The following is a 12,827-nucleotide window of genomic DNA, read 5'->3' as shown; positions in this document are numbered from 1 at the left end:
ATTCTCTTTCTAAATCATAAAAGAAAAAATGTGGGTGGCACGTCCCTTTAAGGTCAGCATCCAATATAAAAAGGTGATTTTATTTTACGGACTCCATACAAGAAATGATTACTACCTGGTAGCAGTTTATGGTACAAGTGAAAGACTGGAATGCTGATGGTTTTGCTGGATGTTTCTACTCCTGAAGACGACCCACTGATTTTATCTGCCATTACTCTCCCTCTTCTAGATGGTGGTCGTGGTGGTGTTGAAGACACAGCTCTTTTGGACTGAGATTTTAAACCTATTTATGAAATACAAGAAATAAGACATTTACACGACACAGTCTTTTCTGACTACTATAATGTGTGAAAATGTAATAGATAGGAACAAATTAAAGGGACATTAAACACCTCTTGCATTCATGCAAAACAGTGCTTGTCCTATGCTCCCTAAAGATGCCAAAAAGCAGATTCTGATGCAAATAAAATAGCTAGTTTAAACAATTAATAGCATTTTAAAAACTATTTGAAGCCTCTCTAAGACGCATATGACAAAGGAAATCACATAAAACAAGATTTTTTTTTTTAATGTCACATTAAAATAAAAAAACACAACATTTTAATAGCTCAAAAATATGATGTATGTACAAAGCTATATTTGAAATTATACCAGGTGGGATATACTTCCTTTGGTCCTCTTAATAAAGCTTTATTGAATTATTTCAGTAATAATATGCAACATCCAAAGTAATGAGAGAAATAAATTTACAGTCCAACCAGTAGCAAACCATAAAACTGGTGAGTCTCAGGTCCTTAATCAAAAACAGGGAGACAGATTTTTTACGTCAAAGTCAGATGTACCAAACAAGACTAGGCTAGTCACCGCAATAAAATCTCTTCAATATGAATCCCAAGGTCCAATAAAGGTTCTTCTGCAACTTGGAGATTACCTTGAATACTTCATACTACTTGCTTCTAACTTGTTTAAAACAGCAATACAGGATGACAGTAACAACTGAAGTACGTGAATAAATAGTATTAACTGAATTGAAGCCAGCACATAGAGTAGGATATTTACAGAGGACGACCCAATAATGTCTAGGACGTTTCTACCAAACTCCTCAAACACTCATGGCCATAAAAAAAAAATACTATCACAGAAAAATGAGAAATAACACATTTACTATATTAGAGGGCAATTCTGGTGTTAAAGGGACATGTTCCAGTTAGAGGTTGCTGCTGTTTCAGTTTGGGATCAGCAAATTAGAGCATGTAATTTTATCACTATAATGGCCCTTTAAAGAAGATAATCTGTAAATGCAAGCAAATAATTCAGTGAAAAAAAAAATCTACATCTGGACCAGATGCTGGTACTGATCTAAACAGCAACCTTTTTTTCCAGTATTTTGCACTTCCTACTCAACACTTTATTTTAAGAAAGTTGACAGGTAAAATAGGCAGGTCTAAACTTTTTCAGGGAATAAGTAAACACTATCACAAATAGGTTAATTTTATTATTGAATTATTTCTAAAAAAAAAATAAAAAACGTGTTACATCTACAATTGTCTTGTTTTCTTTACAAAGCATTTTTTAATACGGACACTTGTAATTCTGTTTATAGAGAGAACACATTTTACTAGACTAGTAGTACACATTATGTTACCGATTCTATACGAGTAATTAATTTTGTATTGAATACTTGGATATCATTTGGCATGTGAATACACCCACATTCAAAACTTGCAGAAGCCAAAAACACCAGATTCCATGTTTGTAAAATGATGAAACGTGCCACACAAACACTAATTCAATTCCAACCTATAGATTGTGTGTGAAAACCATAAGGACTCAATCTAAAGCTCTCCACTCTGGCCTGATTATATTAGACGTCTTGTCAATACTGCAATATCCCTAAAAGAATTGGGGAAAACTTTAGCTTGAGAGCTGTTTATTTAGCTATGCAGGGTTTTGGCTGTAAAGAGGAGAATTTTCTCCCCTAAGCATTATATTGTAATGATAGATAGATTGATAGTCAGACCCTAAGTAATCCACCTATTTAAATCACATTCTGTAAACTTACCAGAGGCAACAACCACACTATAATTGTCCTGAAATCCATTTTCCGCCTTCACTTTTTCCTTCTCCTCATGATTTTTCTTCTCCTTGTCATCCTTCTGCTCATTTATTAACTTTGCTGTAATACTTGGTGTGTCTAGGATAGGGATTCAAAAAGTGAAGTTAATAACTGCAGTATTCGATTTGTTTTTTTGCTTTATTAATAAACATACAATTTTAAGCTACATCCAAGTCATAACAAGTAACAGCCATATGCTGAAGAGCAAACCTATTGCAAGGATTGCATCACCCTTCTCTTATCTCTGAATGAGGATTTGGCATCTCTACGCCCCCTAAGTGCAAAACGGTCATCTTGAAATTGTTTAAAATCCTGATTGGATGGGGAAATTAAAATTAAATGAAAATGATGTTGAAATAAATCATTTTTAAAGTGTATTACTACCCCCCCCCCCACACAAAAAAAACAGAACTTTTAACACATGTATGTCTTAAGATTAAAGTTGAATTTGCAGTTGCCACTTTTTAAAAGCCAAATACACCATATGGCCAAAAGTACATGGACACCTGATCATAAAACCTATGAGAGCTTGTTGGACCTACCATTCCAAAACCATGGGCATTCAAATGTAGTTGACCCCCCCCCCCCTTTAGCCTTGCTAGTCCTGCCAGCCATACCACAAATAGCAACAGACTTACAACACAAAGTGAAGGCCCATCTCAACCTCTTTTACTCTATACAAGTAGCAACCAAACTCAAATAAGAACAGGAGAGGTAGTATATAAAGGATATTCACCAACAGAATTCTGGCAGGTGTTTCTACCTACTCCAGTAATCCGTTCTTTAAAAGGGACACTCAGGTTTTATTAAATTTTCATGATTCAGATACAGCATGTAATTTTAAACAACTTTCCAATTTACTTCCAATAAAAAAAAAATGTGCACAGTCTTTTATATTTACACTTTGAGTCACCAGCTACTACTGAGCATGTGCAAGAACTCAGACTATACGTATATGCATTTGTTATTGGCTGATTGCTATCACATGGTACAGGGGGAGTGGAAATATACATAACTTTGAAATGTGTTAGAAAAGAATCTACTACTCATTTGAAATTCAGAGTAAATGCTATTGTATTGTCTTGTTATCTTGCATTTGTTGATTATGCAAATCTGCTGTGTTTACTGGTCCTTTAAGCACATGACAAAAATACACACAACTATAAATGGCACAAGGCTGAGTATACATTAAGCAAAGCAATCAGATGACAGGAAGAATTCAGTTATTCAAGGTCTAAAAAAACATTTATCAACACTTGCAATATCACTATCTCACGGATGCTAAATCCATCACATATAGTAACACATCTAAGTGACCTTGACTTTGGATACATTAAAAAATTCATATATTCGGGACCAGTAATCCTGCTTTTCTAAACAGATTTTTGTTCTCACTAAATGGCACTGTTTTATGGGTGACACCTTTATGGATGTGACTAGAGATCAAATATAGCGGTTACAGAATGAATTAGCCTGTATAATTCAGTACCACATGCTAAGTACTTGTCTTCTATCAATTTACTTAAAATAAAGCCATGTAAAATGTACTATAGCAACCTATGGAAATGATGGAACTGCATGACACAAAGGGTGTCTAATAAAGACATGGTGCAACAACAAATTTAAAAGCCTTGAAATGTAAATGCTACACTAGCAAATATAAAATTGAAATCAATAATACTAAATTAACATAGACAAGTGATGGAAGAATATGGAGAGAAAAAAGAAAAAACACCTTTTTACAAAAATACAGATTTTTCATTGAGGGTTAAATGGATTTTCTTTTTATAATTAGAGCATACAATTTTAAACAACTTTTCAATTTACTTCTATTAACTTATTTGCATTGTTCTCTTGCTATTTGTAGAAAAACATACCTAGGTATGCTCAGACATAGCATTGAACAAATGGGAGCTAGCTGCCGACTGGTAGCTGCCCTTATATGCCTTTAATCATTGGCTCACACACTGTGTTCAGCCAAGAGAACAAAGAAAAATAATTTAATAGAAGAAAATTGTAAAGCTGATTCAAATAGTATCCTTTGTCTGAATTATGAAAGAAAAATGTTGGGTTATATGTGCAATTAGAGATTAAAACACAAAGCAATCTCATTAGCTCCAGAAGCTTTGTATAATTCCATGCCTGTTCATTTTCACTGACACTCAGGGTGCATACTCTTTTAGCACACTATGCCTTATGTGTATATATATATATATATATATATATATATATATATATATATATATATATATATATAATTCCATGCCTGTTCATTTTCATTGCCACTCAGGGTGCATACTCTTTTAGCACACTATGCGTTTTCACAGAGAAAAAATATCCTGTAGCATATCAGTCCGATCCTGCCCAATGACAGTCCAGCGCCGATATTTTTTTCTCTGTGGAAAGGCATCAACGTGTGCTAAAAGAGTATGCACCCTGAGTGGCAATGAAAATGAACAGGCATAGAAGTTATTCTAGCTTTTGTTCTGTCTCAGCTGAGTGCGTCTCAATTCATATATATATTTCTTTCATGTAAGTGGCAAGAGTCTATGAGCTAGTGATGTATAGGATATACATTGCTACCAGGAGGGGGCAAAGTTTCCCAAACCTCAAATGCCTCACTCATACCTTAGTTTTACAAACTTTGCCTTCTGTGGGGGTGGTGAAGGGGTACTTTATTTTCATCTGTGAAAGGCGCTTCTAAGCATTTTGAAGCCCAAATTCCTCTCAAAGTACAGTGTTTGTCTGAGGGATATGAAGGGATAATTGCCTGATGACACCATGTTTTCACCTATGGGAACACTATTCTAAGGCTCTCTGTAAATCGGTCGCAAGGATTCATCTGCTGCCTCCCTTTACAGATCAACATTATACTCCTCTACCATTACCTCACCTCTGCTGATATGTTTCAGTACTGGTTTATCTGTCTGCTGTATGTGAATGGGTGTCTTCTGGTAAGTAGACATAATTTTTAAGACACACTCAGCTATGTTTAGCGCTATAAAATAAAGTTTTAAATGTATTTTGTATATATTTGCCTTGAGTCAGGTCTTTGCAGTTTAATAGTTTCAGCATTGAAATAATGTTTATGGGAAATTTTAGGTATTTTTTTTCTTACCTGAGGTTCCAGTTAGTTGTAACTTGGATTCTGTTTTTCAAAATTTTCATGGGCTAACTAGGCCCACTATGACACAAAATGGTACTTTTTATTGCGTAATTTTTGGCGCAAAGTTGCGTCTGTCGTGACGCGAGTCGAATTATTTCTTGAGTCTTTTTTTACGCCTGTTATGACGCGAGTCGTGTCATTTCATTTTGTTAGCTTTGGCGCAAAAAGTTTTTTCCTCTGCATTTGCGTCATTCTTGGCGCCAACATTTGTTATATTAAGTCTCTCCCTCTTTTGCTCTCTGCTCATTTGTTTATAGAGGGCTTTGATGTATGCTTTTGTATAAGAATTTTATCATAAGCATTTTTTTCCCATTCCTGAAATTGTTATTTTGAGGAAATTGGATATTTTGTTTTAATGTTATTTTTTTCTTTTACATTTTGCAAGATGTCTCAAAAACAGATCCTGCCTCTGATGTTACTTTAGGAACTAATTTGCCTGAACACAATTCTACCAAAGCTAAGTGTGTTGTTGTAAATAAGCCGATTTTATTTCTTCAGCTCAATTATGTGGCACTTGTTTATTACATGCTGATGTTTCTACGAGTACAATTACATCTACTGTTATATCTTTTCCAGTTTAATGTACCTGATATTCCTGCCAGTGGCGTCACTAGAGTTGGTGTCACCCGGTGCGGTAAGTTATGGTGTCACCCCCCCCCCCCCCCAGAAAGCAGACACACACATACAAATACTCAGACACACTTAAAAACACTCAGATGCACACACAAACACTCGGAAACACAGACACACACACAAAAACACACACAAAAACACTGAGACACACACACACACACACACACAAAAACTCAGACACACATACAAAATATGTAAACTGCACTGCATTAATTATAAAGCTCATGCCTAGAGCTGCTCCCTGGCTCAGCAGAGCATCAAATGAAAGATAAACAGAGCACTCTAAATTAAATCACTGAAGAAAAGGTTTAGGCGCGCAAACTATGAAAATTCTGCTATCTGACTCTGTTCCAAGTCTGTCAGTGCACAGCCCCAGGCCGCTTGCCTACCGCTTCTTATGGCCAATCACCTCTGCACTCTGCCCACCCCCAGACCCCCGCCCGCCCTCCTACCTGTTCAGTGTGCACTTAGTGTACCGTAACCATAAAGGTCTAGTGGGCATCATACGTGGCTCCTTCACTTTAGAGACAGTGTCAAACAGTCATGCGGTCAGGTGCCAGGCATCCCCTCACGATTTCCCAGTTCCCGTTTAGAGAGACAGCACAGCAGTGAGTGACTCCACTGCTCCACATGTCACTGAGCAGTGAGCACAGATAGGCAGGCAGGTTTAGGCTAGCAGCGCAACTTTGCAAGCCCCACGGCATGCCCACAACATTCAGAGAAATTGGGCAGGGGAGAAGCAAAGTACAAACAAGCAAAAGCAGCTGGGAAAACTATTTGTTGAAATTGCAGCACTGGCTCAAGGGGCAAAAAAATTGTGTGTCTACAACTTCCCCAGTCCCACCAATGTTCACAAATGCCAGCCCCTCTAATAAAAAAAAAATCTATGCATCTCAACATTGTATTTCTTTGAATTTCAATAAAATAAAAAAATTTTTGTTTTTTTTGGTGTCACTCCCTGGAGGGTGTCACCCGGGTGCAGATATGTAAAATGTTATTTCTGCAGCCATAAGGCGGCTATGACTGCTATTTTGTCTTCAAATAAACGTAAAAAGGTCTTTCCAAACTTGTCATAGATTTAATTAATTTTGTACTGACTGAAAATATAATAAAGTATTCCCTACTGATGAGGGTTCCTCTGACTCAGAGGATCCTGCATCAGAGACCAAAATTGACAAATATTTTTTAATTTTTCAATTGAATATACTTGTTCTCTATTAAGGAAGTATGGTTTACTTTAGTTTTTTAGTTTGCTTCTGAAGTTTTTTTTCCTATTCCAGATGCTATCGGTAATATGATCGTTTAAGAATTGTTTTAACCTGGTATCTTTTACTTTACTTAGACATGGTTGGAGGATCAATTTATCAAAGTGTTTCTTTATTCTTTAGGCATAGGTTACCTTCTTAGGTTTCCAGGTAGATTCAGTGTCCATGATTTTTTCTCTTACAGACGAGAGAAATGAAGTTGGTCTTAGCTTGTTTAAACCTTCAGTCTTTATCATTTTCTTCAGTGGCTATGTGCATGGAAGTTTTAGGTCTCATGGTTGCAGCATCGAACGCTATCTCCTTTGCTCATTTTCATATGAGACCTCTACAGCTTTGCATGTTGCACCTGTGGTGCAGGGATTTTACTCAGATATCACAGTTGATATACTTAAATCCCAACACTTAAAGTGAAGGTAAACTTACCCTAATGTCGACAGAGTAAAGCATTTTGTTTGTAAAATAAATATGACTTTCATTCATCAATTTTCATATTTTTGTGTATATATAAAGTTATCGCCGTATAAAGCTATACATAAATGATCCACAAATGCAACCCGTATTTTTTATTTTATTTTTTATCCGTTGATCATGTTTTTCTCAAACCCAATTGAAATTCTGGCCGTTAGGCGGCCGTCACTCCACTTCATTCTTTCAGCTGCGCATGCGCTATTAAATTTTTCTTCATAATGAAATCGAAAGACGCTCCCGTTTTGCGCATGCGTATTTGTAACAGCTATGAATTCCCCTAGCATCAAATATTGAATGGCGATAATCGCATGCACATTAAAAAGCAGCATTGGCAATTTGCACAAGCTCATTGTAATCCAAGATCGCGAGCGCGCATTTGAGAGCACCTGGAGAGAGGGTGGGACCGCTGAAGACGTCACACAATGAAGGAGGAAGTAGGGCTTGGGAGGAGTCTGGATCAAAACAGTGGTGAATTAGAAATATCATTTTTATTAAAACTATGGCAGAAAACGAAAAAATAACTAAAGCAACTACATGAAGGGGATAATGATAAATGGTACGTTGTCTTTAAGAAAGGCTAACTTTACCTACACTTTAACTCTGTTTTTGGTGTTTAAACCATAACCTTATTGTTCAAGGGGCCTCCTTTGTTCACCCTTCCTGGACTCTGATCTTATCAGATGCAAGTCTTATAGGTTGGGGAGCTGTCTGGGGATCTCTGACAGCACAAGGGGTTCGGAATCCTCAAGAGGCGAGGTTACCAATAATTATTTTAGAACTCTGTGCTATTTTTAGAGCTCTTCAGGCTTGGTCTCTATTGAAGAGAGAACTTTACATTCATTTTCAGACAATATCACAACAGAGGCATATGTCAATCATCAATAGGGGACTTGTAGTCCTTTAGTAATGTAAGAAGTATCTGATATTTTCTTGGGCAGAATCCAACTCTTGTCAAGACTCTGCAATTCATATCTCAGGTGTAGACATTTGGGAAGCAGATTATCTGAACCATCATTCTGAACATCCGGGGGAATGGTCTCCTTTTCCAGATGTGCTTTTTCAACTTATATAGATGTGGGGTCTTCTAGAAATAGATCTGTTGGCCTTCAGATACCTTTCCAGGTCCAGTGATCCTCAGGCAGAAATGATGGATGCTCTAACAGTTCCTTGGTTTTACCAATTTGCTTACATATTTCCGCCTCTGGTTCTTTTTCCAAGGGTGATCTCCAAGATCATATTGGAACAATGTTATGTGTTTCTGATAGCACCAGCATGGCCTCTCTGGTTTTGGTATGCGAACCTTGTTTAAATGTTCAGTTGTCAGCCGTGGTCATTTTGTTTTACAAGACCTGACCTTCTGTCTCAAGGCCCATTTTTCCATCAGGATTTCAAATCTTTGAATTTAAAGGCACGGAAATTAAACCCTTAGTTCTTAAGTCATAGAGGTTTCTCTGATTCAGTAATTATTTATATGATACAGGCTTGTAAGTCTGTTTCAAGAAAGATTTATCATAGGGTTTGGTAAACCTATATTTCATGGTGTTCCACTCATGATTATTCTTGGCATTCTTTGAATTTCCAAGGATTTTACAGTTTCTTCAGGATAGTATGGATAAAAGGTTTTGTCTGCAAATACTTTGAAGGACAAATCTCTGCTCTTTCTGTTTTATTTCATAGAAAGATTGCTAAACTTCCTGATATTCAATGTTTTGTTCAGGTTTTGATTCGTATCAAGCCGGTTATTAAATCTATTTCTCCTTCTTGGAGTCTCAATTTGGGTTTTAAGATTTTGCAGGCTCTTCTTTTGAGCCTATGCATTCTTTGAATTTTTATCTACTTTCTTAGAAAGTGTTATTTCTTTGGCTCTTTCTTCTGCTAGAAGAGTTTTCTGAATTGTCTGCTCTCTATTGTGAGTTTTCTTATCCGATTTTCCATCAAGATAAGCTGTTTTGCGGACTTTGTTTTAAATTATTTGCTTTAACTTGTGAACGCCAACAACATCTATAGGGTGATTTTTGTTTATTCCTTGTGTCATAATCCTAAGAATACTTCTAAAAGGTCTTTTCATTCTTTGGTTGTGGTAAGAGCTTTGAAATATTATGTTGAGGCTACTTTAGATTTCAGAAAGACTTCTAGTCTATTTGTTATTTTTTCTGGTTCCAGAAAAGGTCAGAAAGTCTCTGCCATTTCTCTGGCATCTTGGATGAAGTTTAGATTCACATGGCTTATTTTAAGGCGGAGCAGTCTCTGCTACAGCGTATTACAGCTCATTCTACTAGATCAGTCGCCATATCTTGGGTTTTCGAGAATGAAGCTTCAGTTGATTAAATTTGCAAAGCAATAACTTGGTCTTCTTTGCACTCTTACTTTATTTTACCATTTTGATGTGTTTGCTTCTTTGGAAGCAGCCTTTGGTAGATAGGTTTTTCAGGCAGCTGTCTTAGATTGATTCTAGTGCCTATGAGTTTTTTTTGAATTTTTTAAGAAAACAATTATTTTGCGGGGATTTAATTTCTCAGCGGAAATAGCGTTTATTTTATCCCTCCCTCTCTAGTGACTTGTAGAGAGGGGTGGATAAAATATTAAAATTGGTCTGCATGGCTGTCGTCCCAGAAGGAAGCCTCTTCTAAAGATGATGCATGAGAAAGCCCGCAAACAGCTTGCTGAAGACAAGCAGACTAAGGAAATGGATTACTGGAACCATGTCCTGTGGTCTGATGAGACCAACATAAACTTATTTGGTTCAGATGGTGTCAATCGTGTGTCGAAGCAACCAGGTGAGGAGTACAAAGACAAGTGTGTCTTGCCTACAGTCAAGTATGGTGGTAGGAGTGTCATGGTCTGGGCCTGCATGAGTCCTGCCGGCACTGGGGAGCTACAGTTCATTGAGGGAACCATGAATGCCAACATGTACTGTGACATACTGAAGCAGAGCATGATCCCCTCCCTTCAGAGACTGGGCCGCAGGGCAGTATTACAACATCATAACAACCCCAAACACACCTCCAAGACAACCACTGCCTTGCTAAAGAAGCTGAGCGTAAAGGTGATGGACTGGCAAAGCATGTCTCCAGACCTAAACCCTATTGAGCATCTGTGGGGCATCCTCAAATGGAAGGTGGGGGAGCGCAAGGTCTCTAACATCCACCAGCTACGTGATGTTGTCATGGAGGAGTGGAAGAGGACTCCAGTGGCAACCTGTGAAGCTCTGGTGATCTCCTTGCCCAAGAGGGTTAAGGCAGTGCTGGAAAATAAAGGTGGCCACACAAAATATTGACACTTTGGGCCCAATTTAGACATTTCCACTTAGGGGTGTACTCACTTTTGTTGCAAACGGTTTCGACGTTAATGTCTGTGAGTTGAGTTATTTTTAGGGGACAGCAAATTTACACTGTTATACAGGCTGTACACTCACTACTTTACGTTGTAGCAAAGTGTAATTTATTCAGTGTTGTCACATGAAAAGATATAATATTTACAAAAATGTGAGGGGTGTACTCACTTTTGTGAGATACTGTATATATATATATATATATATATATATATATATAGATAGATATATATATATATATATATATATATATATATAGAGATATATATATATATAGATATATATATATATATAGAGATATATATATATATATAGAGATATATATATATATAGAGATATATATATATATAGAGATATATATATATATATAGAGATATATAAAGATATATATATATATAGATATATATATATATATAGATATATATATATAGATATATATATATATATATAGATATATATATATATATAGATATATATATATATAGATATATATATATATATAGATATATATATATAGATATATATATAGATATATATATATATAGATATATATATATATATAGATATATATATAGATATATATATATATAGATCTATATATATATATATATATATATATAGATAGATAGATATATATAGATAGAGATAGAGAGATAGATAGATATTGTATATACAATTTCACATCTTTATAGATATTGATTCAATGTTGATATATAACTTTATGTCAGTATATGCTCTATGTAAAGCTATATATTTCCCCTGTCTGTTCTCCTACACTGGACACTGTCTGCCTGTTACCTAAGCCCCCCTCATGATTTTTACGACACCTCCTCCTCTCCCTGCACTGTCTTCTTAGCTATTCTGTGTTTTAAGATACAATCTGTAAATTCCATTGAATTGGTCAGTATTGCTTTAGACTTGATAAAAGGAAGGAACTCTTCCGAAAGCTTTTCAACTTATAAATGTATAGTTAGTCCCATAAAAAAAGTATCATTCTCAATGCAATACTCTTGTTATTTTGATATATATATATATATATATATATATATATATATATATATATATATATAGACAGATTATATATATATATATATACACACACACACACAGAGAGAGAGAGAGAGAGAGAGAGAGAGACACAGTATCTCACAAAAATGAGTACACCCTTCACATTTTTGTAAATATTTTATTACATCTTTTCATGTGACAACACTGAAGAAATGACAGTGTGTGCCTCTTTATTCAATAAAGCTGTGAAAGGGATACGTGTTGTATGCTCTCCTACCAATGTGCACTGTCTGTTCTCTACGCTGTTTAGCCGCCCTGGTCCCTACACTGTTTAGCAGTATAAGTATCACTATTTTTTCGTCTTTTTTCTTCTTACCAACAGCATTAAATATTTTGTAAAAATGGGGCTTCTCTAAAAAGTAATTTTCAATATTTAGATTGATCTAGTCTGTTAACAAATATGGAATAAAGGCCAAGAAATACTGTTGCTAATATGATGAATACCCATGACATTTGATCAACAAATGGCATACAATGAAAAAACTATTTGCATGCATTTTTCTCTGTTTAAGTTGTAAAGATGTTCATGATCAAAAGTCAACATGTTTTCAATTTGTTAAATTGCATGGACTAGCAAACTGAGCCTACACGAGATGTAGACAAGGCTCAAGTCAAAAGTAAATAGGATTATTTATTACATGTATGCAGTCAAAAGGATCAATGTCAACAAATATGTAAAATGAATGTCTCAAAACAGCTTCTATTTTATTAGCATTATGAATCATAACTATATTCAGTATATTTCTCTAATTGTGTCCAAGGAATTTAATTTTAAAAAGG

At 35.7% G+C, this 12,827-nt stretch overlaps 1 protein-coding gene across 7 annotated transcripts in view; it reads right to left on the bottom strand.

Moving 5' to 3' along the window:
• Positions 1-12,827, bottom strand: part of BIRC6 (baculoviral IAP repeat containing 6) — an 854,588-nt gene that overhangs the window by 256,060 nt on the left and 585,701 nt on the right. For all 7 annotated transcript variants that reach the window (XM_053711846.1, XM_053711848.1, XM_053711852.1 and 4 more), the window contains exons 58-59: positions 2,063-2,194; positions 116-283 (exon numbers count right to left, since the gene is read on the bottom strand). In XM_053711846.1, coding sequence (XP_053567821.1) covers positions 116-283; positions 2,063-2,194 — 300 coding nt within the window. The remainder of the gene's footprint in view (positions 1-115; positions 284-2,062; positions 2,195-12,827) is intronic.

The sequence above is a fragment of the Bombina bombina genome, chromosome 4 (assembly GCF_027579735.1).
Source record: "Bombina bombina isolate aBomBom1 chromosome 4, aBomBom1.pri, whole genome shotgun sequence".
Taxonomy (NCBI): domain Eukaryota; kingdom Metazoa; phylum Chordata; class Amphibia; order Anura; family Bombinatoridae; genus Bombina; species Bombina bombina.
The sequence above is the reverse complement of the archived record's forward strand: the minus strand, read 5'-3'. Positions and strand labels throughout refer to the sequence as shown.